Raw genomic sequence first — 18,296 nt, forward strand, 5'->3', positions numbered from 1 at the left:
GGACTGGGAGGGGACTGGGAGGGACTGGGAGGGGACTGGGAGGGACTGGGAGGGGACTGGGAGGGACTGGGGGGGGACTGGGAGTGATTTGGGGGGCACTGGGAGGGACTGGGATGAACTGGGACAGACTGGGAATGGCACTGGGATAGACTGGGACATACTGGGATGAACTGGAACATACTGGGAGTGATTTGGGGGGCACTGGGACGTACTGGGAGTGGCACTGGGATGAACTGGGCTGTACTGGGAGACGCTGGGAGCACTGGGGAAGGACGCTGGGGGTACTGGAAGGGACTGGGTTGAACTGGGACATACTGGGAGTGGCACTGGCATGGACTGGGACATACTGGGAGATGCTGCGGGGGACTGGAAGGGACTGGGATGAACTGGGACATACTGGGAATGGCACTGGGATGAACTGGGACATACTGGGAATGGCACTGGGGTGGACTGGGACATACTGGGGATGGACTGGGATGAGCTGGGCTGTACTGCGGGGGACTGGAAGGGACTGGGATGAACTGGGACTTACTGGGAGTGGCACTGGGATGAACTGGGACATACTGGGGATGGACTGGGATGAACTGGGACATACTGGGAGTGGCACTGGGATGAACTGGGACATACTGGGAGTGGCACTGGGATGAACTGGGACTTACTGGGATGTACCGGGGTTGTACGGGGAAGGATTGGGGCGGGCACAAACGCGCTGTTGCCGCTTTCGCCGCCTCTCATTGGCTGAAGCTCCCGCCCCTCACCGCCCTGAGCCAATCAGCAGCCAGGCTCGGTGCCCGGGGGCGGAGCCTGATGTGATTTCAGACTACAGTTCCCGTCATGCCCCGCGCCCCTCAGAGCCCCCGGTACCCCAAAGCCTGAGGGCCGCGATCCCCCGGGACCCACCGGGACCCACCCGGGACCCTCCCCGGGACCCCCGAACGCCTCCTCGGATCCACAGCCACCCCCAAACCACGCAGCTTTGCTCTGAGGCCGCTTTGGGGCCCGCACGGAGCGCAGGTAAAACCGGGACTTCAGCCCCCGCCTCATCCCGGCCGGGCCTTCCTCCTCCATCACCGCCCTCACGAAGCGCTCCGGTCACAAAAGAATCCAAAAAACCCCAAGAAACCACAAAAAACCTCCAAAAAACCCGGCAGAGCTCCACAAGACCCCCCGAGGGCTTCCCCACCCCACAGGAACACCCAAATTGTCCCACAGAATCCCTAAAACCCTCCCGGCTCCCCGAAAATCCTCTTAAATCCTCTAAATTCTCTAAATTCCCTCCCCAGACCCAAAACTGCCCCAAAAATAGGACCAAGAACTCCGAATTTATTTGGGCAGCGGAACTCTGAGACCCTCGGCCACGCCATAATTTAATATTTCAGTTTTCCTCCTCTTTAAAACCTTTTGTTTCATCCTTTTGCAGAGTTCATTCAGGCTGGGATTTTATCTTATTTCGACTCCTTCTTCGTCCTCTCGGGGTCATTTTGGGGGTCTCAGGGTCATTTTGGGGGTCTCGGGGTCACTCCGAGGTCATTTTAGGGGTCTCGGGGTCATTTCGGGGTCATTTTGGGGTCACTCCGGGGGTCTCGGGGTCATTCTGGGGTCATTTAGCGGGTCTTGGGGGTAATTTCGGGGATCTCGGGGTCATTTTGGGGTCACTCCGGGGGTCTCGGGGTCATCCCGGGGCTCTTGGGGCCATCCCAGGGGTCTCGGGGTCACTCCGGGGTCATTTTGGGATCACTCCGGGGGTCCCGGGGTCATTTTGGGGTCATCCCAGGGGTCCCGGGGCCATTTCGGGGGTCTCGGAGTCACTCCAGGGCTCTTGGGGTGATTTCGGGGGTCTCGAGGTCATTTTGGGGTCACTTCGGGGGTCTCGGGGTCATTTCGGGGTCACTCCGGAGGTCTCGGGGTCATTTTGGGGTAATTTCGGGTGTCTCGGGGCCATCCCGGGGGTCTCGGGGACACTCCGAGGGTCATTTTGGGGGTCTCGGGGCCATCCCGGGGGTCCCGGGGCCATTTCGGGGATCTCGGGGTCACTCCGGAGCTCTCGGGGTCATCCCGGGGGTCTCGGGGTCACTCCGGGGGGTCTCTCTCGTTCACTCCGGGGGTCTTGGGATCATTTCGGGGTCACTCCGGGGGTCTCGGGATCATTTCGGGGTCACTCCGGAGCTCTCGGGTTCATTTCGGGGGTCTCGGATTTTTGGGGTCCCTCACAGCAGGGTCTGGCCTCGCTGCGTTAACAAAACCCCGAATCGTCGCTTCAGAGCCAGGCGATGCCGGGAGAATTTATCATCGGGGGAGAAGCGGGCGGGGTGTGCGGAGCGTGTGGGGATCCCGTCCGGGGACACTTTCTGTGAGGGGACAGAGCGTGAGGGAGACACCGAAACAACCCCAAACTCCCCCTCCTCACGGCACCCAAACCGCCGCGTGCCGCCGGCAAACCCCACCCCGCACACCCAGAAATCCCCAGCCCCTCCAAATATCCCCTCTAAACGTCCCCGAACACCCCAAAAATCGCTGCGAGGCGCAGCCCCGTACCCGCAGGGTGTAAACGCGCTCCCCGCGCTCGTTGGTGTAGCACTGCAGGAACATGGCGGCGGCAGCGGGACCGGAAATGGAGCGGGCGCCAAGCGGAAGGGGCGGGACTTAGAGCGGAAACCGGCGAGAGGTGTGATGGGAAATGTAGTCCCGGAAATGGGCGGGGAATAACGGTAACCCTTGGGGATCCGATGGGGCGCAGGGGGGGAAATTTGGGGAAAAACGGGAGATTTGGGATGGAAAAAGGGAGATTTGGGATAAAAACGGGAGTTTTGGCCAGGAAAAACGGGAGATTTGGGATGAAAAACGGGAGATTTGGGATGAAAAATGGGATTTTGAGCCAGAAAAAACGGGATTTTTGGATGGAAAACGGGAGATTTGGGATTAAAAATGGGAGATTTGGGATTAAAAATGGGAGATTTGGGATGAAAAACAGGAGATTTGGGATTAAAACCGGGATTTTGGGCCCGAAAAAACGGGATTTTGGGATGGAAAACGGGAGATTTGGGATTAAAAATGGGAGATTTGGGATGAAAAACGGGAGATTTGGGATTAAAACCGGGATTTTGGGCCAGAAAAAACGGGATTTTGGGATGGAAAACTGGAGATTTGGGATTAAAAACGGGAGATTTGGGATGGAAAACTGGAGATTTGGGATGAAAAATGGGAGATTTGGGATGAAAAACGGGAGATTTGGGATGAAAAATGGGATTTTGAGCCAGAAGAAACGGGATTTTGGGATGGAAAACTGGAGATTTGGGATTAAAAACGGGAGATTTGGGATTAAAACCGGGATTTTGGGCCTGAAAAAACGGGATTTTGGGATGGAAAACTGGAGATTTGGGATGAAAAACGGGAGATTTGGGGTGAAAAACGGGAGATTTGGGATGAAAAATGGGATTTTGAGCCAGAAGAAATGGGATTTTGGGATGGAAAACGGGAGATTTGGGATTAAAAACGGGAGATTTGGGATGAAAAACGGGAGATTTGGGATGAAAAACGGGATTTTGGGCCAGAAAAAACGGGAGATTTGGGATTAAAAACGGGAGATTTGGGGTGAAAAACGGGAGATTTGGGATGAAAAATGGGATTTTGAGCCAGAAAAAACGGGATTTTGGGATGGAAAACGGGAGATTTGGGATGAAAAATGGGATTTTGAGCCAGAAAAAACGGGATTTTGGGATGGAAAACGGGAGATTTGGGATGAAAAACGGGAGATTTGGGATGAAAAACGGGAGATTTGGGATTAAAACCGGGATTTTGAGCCAGAAAAAACGGGATTTTTGGATGGAAAACGGGAGATTTGGGATTAAAAATGGGAGATTTGGGATGGAAAACAGGAGATTTGGGATTAAAACCGGGATTTTGAGCCAGAAAAAACGGGATTTTGGGATGGAAAACTGGAGATTTGGGATTAAAAACGGGAGATTTGGGGTGAAAAACGGGAGATTTGGGATGAAAAATGGGATTTTGAGCCAGAAGAAATGGGATTTTGGGATGGAAAACTGGAGATTTGGGATGAAAAATGGGATTTTGAGCCAGAAGAAACGGGATTTTGGGATGGAAAACGGGAGATTTGGGATTAAAAACGGGAGATTTGGGATGAAAAATGGGATTTTGAGCCAGAAAAAACGGGATTTTGGGATGGAAAACGGGAGATTTGGGATTAAAAACGGGAGATTTGGGATGAAAAATGGGATTTTGAGCCAGAAGAAATGGGATTTTGGGATGGAAAACGGGAGATTTGGGATGAAAAATGGGATTTTGAGCCAGAAGAAACGGGATTTTGGGATGGAAAACGGGAGATTTGGGATGAAAAATGGGAGATTTGGGATGAAAAATGGGATTTTGAGCCAGAAAAAACGGGATTTTGGGATGGAAAACGGGAGATTTGGGATTAAAAACGGGAGATTTGGAATGAAAACGGGAGATTTGGGATGAAAAATGGGAGATTTGGGATGAAAAATGGGAGATTTGGGATGAAAAACGGGAGATTTGGGATGAAAAATGGGAATTTGAGCCAGAAAAAACGGGATTTTGGGATGGAAAACGGGAGATTTGGGATGAAAAACGGGAGATTTGGGATGAAAAATGGGATTTTGAGCCAGAAAAAACGTGATTTTGGGATGGAAAACGGGAGATTTGGGATTAAAAACAGGAGATTTGGGGTGAAAAACGGGAGATTTGGGATGAAAAATGGGATTTTGAGCCAGAAAAAACGGGATTTTGGGATGGAAAACTGGAGATTTGGGATTAAAAACGGGAGATTTGGGGTGAAAAACGGGAGATTTGGGATGAAAAATGGGATTTTGAGCCAGAAGAAACGGGATTTTGGGATGGAAAACGGGAGATTTGGGATTAAAAACGGGAGATTTGGGGTGAAAAACGGGAGATTTGGGATGAAAAATGGGATTTTGAGCCAGAAAAAACGGGATTTTGGGATGGAAAACTGGAGATTTGGGATTAAAAACGGGAGATTTGGGATGAAAAACGGGAGATTTGGGATGAAAAATGGGATTTTGAGCCAGAAAAAACGGGATTTTGGGATGGAAAACGGGAGATTTGGGATTAAAACCGGGAGATTTGGGGTGAAAAACGGGAGATTTGGGATGAAAAATGGGATTTTAGGCCAGAAAAAGCAGGATTTTGGGATGGAAAACGGGAGATTTGGGATGAAAAACGGGAGATTTGGGATGAAAAATGGGATTTTGAGCCAGAAAAAACAGGATTTTGGGACGGATGCTAAAAGCAATCAGCAATCACAGCGCCTGTGGAATAGCAGGCCGCGTAATTTTCTCGTTCCTGCCTGAGGAAGCATCCTGGGAAGTCATAAAGAGGAATTAAAACAATCCTCAGAGACAGAAAACAGCCTCGCGTCACCATCACTGCACAATTAGGAACAACACCCCTTGTCTGTTCCTTGCGAGGAAACAACAAGGATCCAAACAACACCTGCCAAGGTTGTTTTCCTTCCCCAAGGACTGTTTGGATTCCTCCTTATGATTTCTCAGCCCAGAGTGAGAACTTTATGGGACTCAGTTTCACACAGGCTCAAGCTAATGTCCGAAACCTAAAAATCTCTTCTTTGACCATTGTCAGTTCCCATCAAGTTGATGCAATAGAAATGGGATATAAAGGGTGTTTCCAAAACACCAGGGGTGCTCTTGGCAGAGCGCCAAGCACCCAGCCCTTTTAACCCTTTGCTTTATTGTCTTTGTTGCCTACTGTCTGTTTTATTAAACCTTTTAAAATTGACCAGGAAAGTGAACGTTGTCTTTCCCAGTGGTCCGAGTCTGTATAAAAGAATGGCCTCAAATGGCAGCTCTCAAGAAAATGTCCTAGGTTGATGTTTCCCGTGCTGGTGACACTCTTTTAAACACAGCCTGCTGCCCTAGCTCTCTGCTGCTGTTCCATGGACAGAGGTTGTTGTCTCTTACCCCTTCCCATGGGCAGGCCGCTGTTCAGCCATCTCCAGGACAGCAGGGCCCCATCCCACCTCACTGGGACCTGGGAAGGCAAAACCCAGCACTCCAAATGTCCCCCCTCCTCCTTCTTCCCACACATTTGGCCCTGGCACTGGGGTTTGCTGCTGGTTGCCGCAGGAAAAGGAGACCCCTGTGACACTCTGGGGCCCGTGAAACCAAGGCAACCCTTGTTTCCTTGAAACACTGTGGGGCCTGGTGGAACTAAGGCTCCATTGTGACACAGCAGGGCCCCTGGAGCCAAGGCACTGCTGGGACACTGCAGATCCAAGGAGACCATTGTGACACTGAGGAAGCTCATGAAGCCAAGGCTCCATCGTGACACCTCAGCAGCAAGGAGACCATTGCTGAGAGCACGGAACCTCACACAACCAAAAACACCATTCTGACACCGTGGGGCCCCAAGGAATCAAATATCCACTGTACACTCTGGAACCTCACACAACCAAAAACACCATTCTGACACCGTGGGGCCCCAAGGAATCAAATATCCACTGTACACTGTGGAACCTCACGGAACCAAAAACATTCTGACACCGTGGGGCCCCAAGGAATCAAATATCCACTGTACACTCTGGAACCTCATGGAACCAAAAACATTCTGACACCGTGGGGCCCCAAGGAATCAAATATCCACTGTACACTCTGGAACCTCATGGAACCAAAAACACCATTCTGACACCGTGGGGACCCAAGGAATCAAATATCCACTGTACACTGTGGAAACTCATGGAACCAAAAACACCATTCTGACACCGTGGGGCCCCAAGGAATCAAATATCCACTGTACACTGTGAAACCTCACACAACCAAAAACACCATTCTGACACCTTGGGGCCCCAAATAATCAAATATCCACTGTACACTCTGGAACCTCACACAACCAAAAACACCATTCTGACACCGTGGGGCCCCAAGGAATCAAATATCCACTGTACACTGTGGAACCTCATCCAACAAAAACACCATTCTGACACCGTGGGGACCCAAGGAATCAAATATCCACTGTACACTGTGGAAACTCACACAACCAAAAACACCATTCTGACACCGTGGCGCCCCAAGGAATCAAATATCCACTGTACACTGTGGAAACTCACGCAACCAAAAACACCATTCTGACACCGTGGGGCCCAAAGGAATCAAATATCCACTGTACACTCTGGAACCTCACACAACCAAAAACACCATTCTGACACCGTGGGGCCCCAAATAATCAAATATCCACTGTACACTCTGGAACCTCACGCAACCAAAAACATTCTGACACCGTGGGGCCCCAAGGAATCAAATATCCACTGTACACTGTGGAAGCTCATGAAACCAAAAACACCATTCTGACACCGTGGGGCCCCAAGGAATCAAATATCCACTGTACACTCTGGAACCTCACACAACCAAAAACACCATTCTGACACCGTGGGGCCCCAAGGAATCAAATATCCACTGTACACTCTGGAACCTCATGGAACCAAAAACACCATTCTGACACCGTGGGGCCCCAAGGAATCAAATATCCACTGTACACTCTGGAACCTCATGGAACCAAAAACACCATTCTGACACCGTGGGGCCCCAAGGAATCAAATATCCACTGTACACTGTGGAAACTCACGGAACCAAAAACACCATTCTGACACCGTGGGGCCCCAAGGAATCAAATATCCACTGTACACTGTGGAACCTCACACAACCAAAAACATTCTGACACCGTGGGGCCCCAAGGAATCAAATATCCACTGTGTGAAAAACGAGGTTCACGTAATTTTTATAGAATTTAAAAGCTTAATAAAAAAGACAATTAGGAGAAAAAAATAAAGTGAAGTATAGAGATCCAGCCGGGTGTCTCTGCATTCAGCCAAGAGAGCACACCTTACTAACAAAGGATTGTCCCTTAAAAACAGAACCCTACTACATATCCATAAATTCTCATCCATATTCATACACTCTCATCCATATTCATACATTCTTCTTAGGATCTTTGGTGTTCTTCTGGTTAGTTTTCTCTTGCCCCCTTCCCAATAGATCAATATTCTTGGTGCCATCGAGATTTATATTCTCTGATGCCAGAAATGCAATAAATTCCTCCCCCAGAGTTCTGGTCACTGCTGTCTTCATCTGGGTAAGACAGTTCACAAATGCAGGAGTTCTCCAGCTATTTCATTTTTTTCTCAGTCTTTGGGTTATACAAACAAAAGCAGTTTTTATTTTAATACTATGCCATAGCCTAACATATATGTATTATACTACTATTTCTAAATTTCATTAATAACAGAAATAAAGAAAACTCTATTAATACAACAAAATTTCTCATTCTTATACACATAACATTCATTTTAATATTTGTGAAAAGCCAACAATATAAAATGTATCTTTAACACACTGTACACTGTGGAACCTCATGGAACCAAAAGTCCATTGTGACAGAGCAAGGCCTCGTGGAACCAAGCAGTGCAAAGGTCTAGAACATTCCTTGCAGGGTTCTGCCCTAGGGCACGGGAACCTCCTTGGTGGCACCTTGGGCTTGGCACACACTTGACGAGTATCTCTGTTCCCAGCAGGAAAACTTGGGAGTTTTCCATGGCTTCAAAGGAAAGGAAAAGGAGAAAACCCCTCTTTGCCTGAGTGCAGCCAGTTCTCTGTGGGAGTTGGGCAGTCAGAGTTAAGGATTGATTGAAGGCTGTGGGAAACATCGAGTGAGGTTCTGGCAAAGAGAACAGGATTGTGGGTAGAGTTACGTTAATCTGTTAGTTCTGTATAAGGTTATGTTTGGAGTTCTCGTTAACGATTGGATAAGGATGTTTGACATCTATGGTAGTGTTTGTGGTTCTCCTTCATGACTGCTTACTTGTGTAATATATATATATATATATTTTGATTTGTGACCCATTGCCCTGTCTCCTGAGTTTGACCCCCTACCGTGTACAACTTCCACCCTTTGTTATTTTATCTGTTATTAAAGTTCTTTATTTTCAGGCAGCCCAGTCACGCCCGTCCTTATTCTTTGCCACGCAACTCCCGGCTGGTGCGGTCCTGAGGTCACCAACGCTGTATTGCAACAGTTCTGCAGCAAAGCAGGTCCCAGGGTGTCCTGATGGGACACTTGTGGTTGGCTTCTTTTTCCCCCTGGGACTGAGATTGATGAGAGAGAGGCAGTTTTCTCTTGTTGGGACTCGGTTTTTTATTCTTCTCCTCTCTACATGACATGGGTACAGGCTACAAGGAGCTACGTGCACTAAGATAGAAAGGTGCCAAATGGCTAACAAAGATCTTCAAGGTTTTTGATATGTCCATTTCCCCAATTAACAAACGCCAAGTCAATTATTTTTCTTAGTGACCCAATGACCCAACACCTGCTCACTGCACTGCGGCATTCCTTATCCAATCACTTACTACTACCCAAAAACCTCTAGAAGAAGATGAAGAAGAAAGAGGAAGGAAGAAGAGACAACACCCTAGATCCTCCATCTTGTCCTTTGTTTTCTAAACTAGTTTAAACCTTTTTTCACCCAGTGACTTAAGAAAACTCAATAATTTATACACTCACACTCTCAGTTTTTCTATTTAGCAGTTGTTTTCATGGTGTTATATGAAATTCAGAGCTTTCCTGGATGTCAGAGCCAGGAATCAGAGCTAAGGGCACACACTCTGTGTCTCTGACTCCAACACCAGGTGAGGGAGGACAGACAGGATGGAGAATGTGGAGCAAGGTTGCCCACTCTGGCTCACACCTCAAGGCACAGCTTCTCTGAGCAGGCCAGGCCTCCTGAGGAGAGACCCTGGCTCAATATCAATTCCAAATGTTGCTGTCACCTCTTCTCCAATGACAGAAGTGATAAAAGCATCCAAAGTCACTCTTTAAAATAGGAATGTGTATTTCTCAGACTATCTTAGAAGCTCTGTGAAATATTCTCCAGAGCTGCAGTAGGAAACCTTCCTGATGAACTGTCCTGGAGCAGAGGGAAATGCAGGCAGAGCCAGGCTTTGTCAGGACTTGCTGGAGCCCAGTGAGCCCCGGGGTGCATTTGGTGCTGAGCCCTTGAACCCCAGAGCCTGAGAGGAGATTGCACAAACTTTTCCAGGAGTCCAAGTCAGAAGAAAACCCCAGGTGTCTCCAAGCATTAATGGGTCCCACTGGGGTCCAGCCCCAGCCCAGGCTCCTCATGGGCTCCTTGGAGGAGAGAATTGGAGGCCTTGATTGCCCAGAAACCTCTCAGAGTCCCAGTGTGGGAACAAGAAAGGAAAGTACCTTAAAGAACTGAAGCACCCAGAGGCATTGATGAGCTCCACAGAGTGTTGTTCCTGACAAAGGCTCTCAGGAGACTAATTAAAGCAGATAATTGGAGGCCATGAGTGCACAAACCTCTCAGAGACCCCAAGGCAAGAGCAGAGCCCCAAGTCCTTTGAAAAAGCTGCAGTCCCTGGGAGCATTGAGGAGCCCCCAGGGCCATTCCTGGCCAAGGCTCCCCAGGGACTCGTCCCAGCAGATCCCTGAGGCCCCTGGGATGTGGGGGGATGCTGAGGGCAGGACAAGGGGGTGACAGTGGCCAGCCTTGCTGGGGCTGTGCCAGGAGGCCCCAGGGCCTCAGGACCAGGTGTCTCCTCACAGCCCTTGCTGGCACAGACCCTGCTGTGGCCCAGGGCACCAAGACTTGGCTTCTCTTTGTCCCCACCTGTCATCTCTGCCTCCCATTTCCTGCTCTAACTGGAACCTGGGGACACTTTCTCAGCCGTGTCCCTCACTGGGACCCATCAACGGCATCAGCAACTTTGGAGTTTGATTATGACTGAATTCTCCAGAGGTTTCGTCACAAACCCTGGCTCTGCCTTGATTTCCCTCTGCTCCAGTGCAGCTCATCAGGAAGGTTTGCAACTCCAGTTATGGAGAATGGGTTTGGGTGCCACAGCAACCGGGAGAAGTTCAAGTTTCCTTGGAATCACTGGGGAGGACTGGGACATACTGGGGAACGCTGGGAATGCTGTGGGAGACACTGGGACATACTGGGAGTGATACTGGGGAGGGCTGGGACAAGCTGAGGAATGCTGAGGGGGAACTAGGGTGGGTTGGGATGGACTTGGGGGTACTCTGGGACATACTGGGACAGACGAGGACATACTGGGAGTGACACTGGGGGATACTGGGACAAACTGGGGACACTGGGAACACTGTGGGAAAAACTGGGGGACACTGGGGAGTTGGATGGATGACAGTGGGGGCAACTGGAAGGGAATGGGAATGAACTCATGTGTATTGGGAGGGACTGGGCTCTACTGGGAGGGTCTGGAGGGGCACTTGGAATGAACTGGGCTGTACTGGGAGGGACTGGAAGGGTTGAGTTTGCCGTTCCCGCCTCTGCCATCATCCATTGGCCAAAGATCCTGCCAATCACCGCCCTCAGCCAATCAGCTCCGGGCATCAGGGACTCGGGGGCGGGGCCGACAGTCGGCGCCATTTTTCCTTTTTGCCTCTCACTCCCGTCATGCCCCGCGGCCCGATAGAGCCCCATTGGAGCCGGGACTACAACGCCCGTCATGCCCCGCGCTCCACAGAACCCCGGGATCGCCCCCATCTGTCCCGTAAGTGTCCCCCAGACCCTCCAGGATCCCTGAGTGCCCCCTCAGCGCCCATTCGGGACCCCCAAAGCGTCCCCGGATCCCCTGAATGCTCCCGACCCCACAGATACCCGTTACAGCCACTTCTGGGAATTCATCTCCTGTCATTCCCCGCGGCCTCTGAGCCCCTCAGAACACAGTCCCGAGACTAAAATTACAGCCGTGACCCTCCCCCAAAATACCTGCCAAGCCCCGCGCCGTAAAGAGCCCGCTTAGAGCTCCCCAGGCTCCCCCCAAGTGCTCCCCAGCCGTACACGTTCCCCCCGAGGACCTCCAGCCACGGCTCGGACACAAAAGTGTCCCCCAAGGGCCTTCCCGGACCCCCATGGGCCCCTTCCGAGCCACTTCCGGGACTACAGCTCCCATCATGCTCCGCGGCGTACATAGAGCGCCATTCCAGCCGTGACTCCATCTCCCGTCATGCCCCGCGCCTCACCGAGAGCCATTGGAGCTGTGCCTGGAACTCCCGTGATGCTCCGCGGTGCCGTTACACCGTATTATACCCGCGCCTACAACTCCCATCATCCCCCGCGGCCCAGAGAGCCCCGTTAGAGCCCCCCAAGTGCCCGCCCGGACCCCGAAGCGCCCCCAGATTCCCCTCCCTGACCTCCAAGTGCCCCCCTGGACCCCCAGGTGCTGCCCCGGACCCCGAATCGTCCCACAGAATCCCTAAGTGCCCCTCCCAGTGCTCACCCGGCTCCCCCAAGCGTCCTCCAGACCCTGAAGTTATCTCTGAATTCCCTCCCCTGACCCAAAACTGCCCCAAATGTGCCCCAGAAATGTCTCCATAGACCCCAAAGAAATAAAAATTGGACTAATTAGCATAAAGTGGGAGAAATAGTGGTCAATTCATTATCGAAGAGAATTTTGTTACTTAGAACCAATGAGCAATAACTGTTTAGTTGCTAAAAAGTTATGAATGCTTTTATAGAAATATAAAATTTGGTAGTGAAAACATTTAATAATTTAATTATTAAAAATATATATAGTTTTATTAAATAATTATATTTTAGTTATAAAGAAAAAATAATAAATATTTCCAGTGTTTCAAAAGTTCAAGTCCCTTTTATTCCTTTCTAGTGTTTTGTAAAGTGGTGTTCCTAACATATTAGTCCTGGACCTTGGTATAACAAAGAAGGAGGGCTGTATAATTCCTAAGGTACAAATTCCTTTCCACTTTTGGGGTAATTCACTATAAGTTCTTTGTCCACAAATCCAATATATTCCATCAGGGGCTTTCCCTTTGTTACTTGTTGTACCTGGTTGTTCCCAATAAAATTTTAGGTTACTGATGGATTGGTAAGGGTTGGCTCCAGGACTTTTATACCGACACAAATCAATATGGTTATCCCACTCACAATTAGTTTCTTTCATTATTCCCCAGTATCCAGCAGGAGTTTTTGGTTGCCAGGTTTTTGTATTGTTCTCTGAATTTGCTCCTAGGGTAGATGTACAAGGGGTATATTCTACCACTTCATTGTATTTCTTTCCTCCTCGAGTTATACAAACTGTCCCAATTACTTGGTGACTCAAAATCCATCCTCCAGGTTGTTTTAATGTCTTGCAGATTTGAGTATGGTTCCATTTTAAAAATTGCTCTGGAGCTGAACTCTCACCTCTCCATGGCCACCTCTCAGCCATCCTGAGCCCCTCACAAACCCAGCATTTGGATAATCCTAGTTCTGTAGCAATCTCTTGCATCAAATCTACAAAATGTTTTTTAGTTGTAGTTGGCAAATCCCAGTTGCTATATTGTTCTTTTAATTGTTTATACAATTGATTCAATTCTTCTAATTCTTTCTCTGGAATCTTTTTCACACTTTTCTCTATTTCTTTTTTCTCTTTTAATGCTATATTTATATTTGGCTCATTGTCATTTTCGTCTTTCTCAAAACAGAAGAATTTTTCATATTGAGGACAGATTTGATCATTATGAGGATATGGAGCTCGTCCATTAAATCCCAGATTTTTTCCTACCCAATACATTTTCCTATTTTTAACTCAGATGTCCAGAAAATTCTTGTGATTGTAACAGGCCACATTACCATATGAATGTGCTACAAACACAGACTCCATCTTATCTTTGATCCTTTGATTACATTTGTCACATGGGTCAGAATTACTGATACTTTGTTTTTGCATAGTTTGCTTCCTTGTGGCTGGCCCTTGTGCTGCTTCCCATTCAGCTTTAGAGCTTTGGCCCATCACCAAAGGTATCATCATAAACACAGTGAAAGTAATCCTCAGCACTTTTAACTTTCTACCTTCCTCAGGGCCCCTTGGGTTACAGCCAAGGGCCGAGGTGCCAGTCCTCTTGGTAGCAAAGTTTAAATCCTGGGATCTCGCCATTGACTCGTTCCATCTCACCGCTACCTTTGGTCTCATCATATTCACCTGAGCCATTTTAGTGGTTGGTTTCAAGAATGGCACAGATTTTGCAGCATCGACTTATCCCTTCCTTTGGGCTAGCCTGCTATTTATTCATTTCCTTTTAAAGCCAAAACTTACCTGTATAAACCAAATGTACTAAATTATCAAAGCTCTAGACATGTGCCAACTTCAATTTATGACCCAACTGGTCAGGTTATCTTCTTTTCTGGACGCTGGGGTGATTGTTACACCTTCATCACCACCAACAGGCACACTCACGATGCCAGTTTTTATCAGAAATGTGTCTGTGGCATGGTACACAAATCTCTTCTCCACAGCAGCTGGTAATTATGATGCTCTGGATTATAATATTATGAATTGTTCTCTCTTTTACCCATTCAAAAGCTAATACAGCAAGGATTCTTTGGTCCAAATTCTCTATTAATCAAACAGCTGCATCCAGAGATCCATCCTTGTGTCTCAAAGATATTCCTAAAAAAATCACTAAAACACTTTCCCAAAGTTAACTGATGAAGCACACGATGTAAACAAGCTGAGCATATCAATTGTCTTTCTCTTTCATTTACTCTGGTTGCTCTCCACCATGAATCAAGGCAATTATTACAAACAACAGGAATCCATGGGCGACACTCTAAACCGTGCTTAGTACAACTCCATAGTGTTATTTGTTCTTGTACCTTTCTGGTAATAGATGTTACTAGTTTCTTCCTATGGAGTTGTAATTCACTGACAAAATCTATTAATGTTATTCTCTGAGGGAGTGTTAAAATATTTTCAGTCCGTCTCAGCTGTTCCCACAGATCCAAAAAGCGTCGGATTCTTTCTCACCTGTGTTGTTCTGCATCCGGATTTAATGGAGTTCCTGTCAGCAGCCAATCCAGAATGCCTGTTTTCTCTAATGGATTAAAGTTAGTTGCAATCATAAAGCACAAACTCTTTACTGATTAATTATCAGAAGAAATCTTATTGTATCCACATCACACTTGTATTACTCTCTGTTGCTCTTGCAGTGTCCTTAAAGCCACCATTCATTCTGAGCAGTAAGCTAAATAAACAAATGCTCTCTGTGCTTGATCTTCTATTCTAAATTGCTGCAGGTGAGTGTTAATGCTAACTTGTGCTGAAGCCCAATTGCCCAGTCTGAAGTCCCTCTCCACCCTGCTAAAACATTGTATACAATTGATTACAAAAGCTCCATCTCCTTGGTCCCAGGGTAAAGCTGTCCTATACCGATGTCGTTGTCTTATCCTTTTAATTCATATCGCTTCACACCGCTCACATTTTGCCATACAGGAAGGGGCACACAAATGACCCTGTTTGCTACAACCCTGTTGAAATAAAGAAACCACTTTCTGTGGGATGACAGTTTCTGATCTTTCTGCACTAAGGGTATCTTGGATATCCTGGGGTGGTGTTATTCTTTCTACATGTGGATGGCACACTGAGCGTATTGCAGGATTACGTGAAATCCAGAGGCAAAAACGATTTTTCATGTGACCTTTGGCCTGTGGGCACCCAGCACTCTCCTCAGCCATGTGTTGATCAGTTACAAGTTCATTTTAGGCTGTTTTCTTTTCAGACTTTAGTAAAATGATTCAATTTAACTCTTTTTCAATTTTCCTTTTAGGTCTCCTGGTGTCAAAATGATTTTCCAGTTTTTATTTGGTATAGGTCCTTTTACCCGTGAATCATGAGCCCAGCCTTTTTCTGCTGTTCAAACTGCGGTTTCTGTGGTTAAAGAACAAGAAATGGTCCTTCCCACCGAGGTTCTAGACTTTCCCCTTTCCAGCATTTTATCAACACATATTGTCCTGGTTGAATAGAATGTATTGGGAAGTCGAGGGGAATTTTCTGAGCTAAAATGCCTTTTTCTCTCAACTCTCTCAAATTTCTGGCAATGGTTGTAATATATCCCTGGATGGTTTTGTCCCCGACTAGTGAAGGATTCATCATCATGCCTTGGGGATAAGGCAATCCATATAACATCTCATACGGTGAAATCCCTGTTTCAGAGTGGGGCTTGGTTCTAATATTTAACAGAGATAAAGGAAGACACCTGGTTCACAGCAATTTGGTTTCTGTAATTTTTAGTTAGTTTCTGTTTTATAGTTTGATTCATCCTTTCAACTCGTCCTGAGCTCTCAGGATGCCCCGGGGTGTGATATTACCAAGTAATTCCTAACGCCTGACTTAAACTTTTGATTACCCCTGAAGTGAAGTGAGTACCCTGATCTGAATCAGTAACTTGTACTAATCCAAATCTTGGGATAATATGTTCCAACAAAATTTCTGCTACTGTTTGAGCTGTAGCTCGAGCTGCAGGATACGCTTCCACCCACTGAGTTAATTGATCTACTATAACTAATAAATATTTCCATTGGCCCATTCTGGGTAGTTCAGTAAAATCCACTTGAATCTTTTCAAAAGGCCTGTAGGCCATCTGAGGGCCTCCAGAAAACGACTCCTTAGCGCCCTTTTATTTACTTTTTGGCAAGTTATACATCCCGGGGTAACTTGTTTTCCAATCTCAAATATTCCAATACACCCATCAAATTTTAGGAATTGATCACAAAGTGCTCTTGTTCCCCAGTGAGTTTGTCGATGTAAGTTGTCAGGGATCTGTTGGGCCAGAGACTTTGGTATCATATTCCCACCATCAGGAAGAGTCCATTGTCCTTCCTTAAGAGTGGCTCCCAGTCTCTTTATAGCTTCTACTTCTGCCTCAGAAAAAGATGGTGTTTCATTTTGTATTTCTATTTCCTGAAAAGTCATAATTACACTTTTGTTCTCCTTTAGGGATGCTTTCTTTGCCTCTTCATCAGCGAAATTATTTCCCTGTGTCTTAATATCTCTCCCCCTCTGGTGGCCTTTTACATGAACTCCTGCTGTCTTTTTTGGATCTTTCAAAGCTTCGAGTATCTGAATTATTAACCCTCGATGTATTAATTCTTTCCCCTGAGTATTTATAAGTCCTCTTTCTTTCCAGATTTTTCCAAAGGTATGCACTACTCCAAAGGCACATTTGGAGTCTGTATAAATAGTCCCTTCCCCATCTCTCAATAACTGCAATGCAGGTAACAGTGCCTAGAGCTCACAGGCTTGTGCTGACCAGGACGGGCTAAGAGGAGCCGATTCTTTTACTTCCAGTTTTTCTCCACTGATTATGGCATACCCAGATTTTCTTCTTCCGTCTATTATTCGAGATGATCCATCTATAAATAATTTATCCCCTGTTTGTAATTCTTGTTCTCTTAAGTCTGGGTGTATTTTTGTTTGCAATTCTAGAACTTCTCTGCAGTCATGTATTAATCCCTCCCCTGGGTCTCCATATAGAAACTGAGCAGGGCTTTGTACATTTGTCACTTTTCATTCCAGTTCTGGGGAAATTATCAAAATACCCTCATATTTTAATATTTGGCTATCAGTCAACCATTTTTCAGCTTTCTGAGCAAGAATTCCCCTAATATTGTGGGGGGTGTATACTTCTAGCAGTGCTCCAAAGGTTTTGGGCTTCTTCCACTAACACAGCAGTTGCTACCAGAGCTTGTAAGTGTGTTGGCCAACCTTTACTAACTGGATCTAAGAACTTGGAGTAATATCCCACAGGTTTTCAGCTTTCTGCTCAATCTTGGGTCAACACTCCATAAGCCGTTTGATTGGCTATATTAACAAATAATTGAAAAGGCTTATCTGAGTCAGAAAGGCTTAGTACAGGGGCCTGCAATAGTGCTTCTTTAACTTGCTCAAAGCTTTCCTGGTCTTTTTTAGTCCATTTCAGGTGATTTGTGGTTAATTTTTCTTATAAAAAATTCACTTTTCCACTAAACCCTTCTATCCACTGCTTACAGTACCCCAAAAGACCCAGGAACTGTCTTATTTCTCTTTTAGACTTTGGGGTCCCATGTTTACAATTTAGTAAAAAAAGATACAATTTAGTAGATATATTCAGGTATATATTTCTATATATATGTGAATATGATTGGCCAGTGGTTACAAATGGTTAAGGCATAAGCAAAACTGACCAGGGCACGGGGGGGGTCTTCTCACCCCACCTCACGTACAAAACAAAGCCCTTCAAGCTAAACTTGTATACTGTATGCTTTTACATATTCATTATTGTTTGCCAGAAGTTTCCTCCTATTTCCAATTTTTCTGACTCTAAGTCACTTTTCTTCACAACACATGCCTCACTTGTTCTAAGGGGGTCTTCAGTCTGTTTTGGGGTCTTTTGGCAAAGGCTTCTCTTCTTCCTCGTTGTCCTTTGGATAACCTTTC

General features: G+C 47.0%; 1 protein-coding gene and 4 long non-coding RNA genes across 6 annotated transcripts; 3 read left to right on the forward strand and 2 right to left on the reverse strand.

The window, feature by feature from the left end:
- Window positions 1–58: 58 nt before the first annotated feature.
- On the forward strand, window positions 59–1,426 carry LOC111945519 (uncharacterized). Its single transcript, XR_002871693.2, has 2 exons — window positions 59–1,014; window positions 1,284–1,426. It is a non-coding gene; the product is annotated as an uncharacterized LOC111945519 (long non-coding RNA).
- Window positions 1,323–2,653, reverse strand: NOP10 (NOP10 ribonucleoprotein). Of its 2 annotated transcripts, XM_086864959.1 has the most exons (3): window positions 2,536–2,653; window positions 2,167–2,348; window positions 1,323–2,135 (listed from the first exon to the last, which is right to left on the reverse strand). In XM_086864959.1, the coding sequence occupies exons 1-2, from the start codon at window positions 2,587–2,589 to the stop codon at window positions 2,208–2,210; spliced, it is 195 nt and encodes a 64-aa protein (XP_086721085.1). In that variant the 5' UTR covers window positions 2,590–2,653; the 3' UTR covers window positions 1,323–2,135; window positions 2,167–2,207. The 2 variants fall into 2 exon arrangements, with proteins under 2 accessions (XP_086721085.1, XP_023803959.1); XM_023948191.2 differs by having other exon boundaries at window positions 1,323–2,348; window positions 2,536–2,629.
- Window positions 2,629–5,790, forward strand: LOC147649002 (uncharacterized). Its single transcript, XR_015279652.1, has 2 exons — window positions 2,629–2,665; window positions 5,318–5,790. It is a non-coding gene; the product is annotated as an uncharacterized LOC147649002 (long non-coding RNA).
- Window positions 5,791–7,782: 1,992 nt separating this feature from the next.
- On the reverse strand, window positions 7,783–12,575 carry LOC147649003 (uncharacterized). Its single transcript, XR_015279655.1, has 2 exons — window positions 11,813–12,575; window positions 7,783–8,721 (listed from the first exon to the last, which is right to left on the reverse strand). It is a non-coding gene; the product is annotated as an uncharacterized LOC147649003 (long non-coding RNA).
- Window positions 11,483–14,947, forward strand: LOC147649004 (uncharacterized). The gene is made up of 3 exons (XR_015279654.1): window positions 11,483–11,594; window positions 12,711–12,789; window positions 14,822–14,947. It is a non-coding gene; the product is annotated as an uncharacterized LOC147649004 (long non-coding RNA).
- Window positions 14,948–18,296: the final 3,349 nt, after the last annotated feature.

This window comes from Cyanistes caeruleus, chromosome 28 (genome assembly GCF_971803275.1).
Source record: "Cyanistes caeruleus chromosome 28, bCyaCae1.hap1.1, whole genome shotgun sequence".
NCBI lineage: Eukaryota > Metazoa > Chordata > Aves > Passeriformes > Paridae > Cyanistes > Cyanistes caeruleus.

Excerpts from the sequence above, each read along its gene's own strand:
- NOP10 (XM_086864959.1), bottom strand. The coding sequence starts at position 2,589 with ATGTTCCTGCAGTGCTACACCAACGAGCGCGGGGAGCGCGTTTACACC. Across the intron at positions 2,349-2,535 it reads AGCGCGTTTACACCCTGCGG|AAAGTGTCCCCGGACGGGAT; the intron begins GTACGGGGCTGC and ends GTCCCCTCACAG.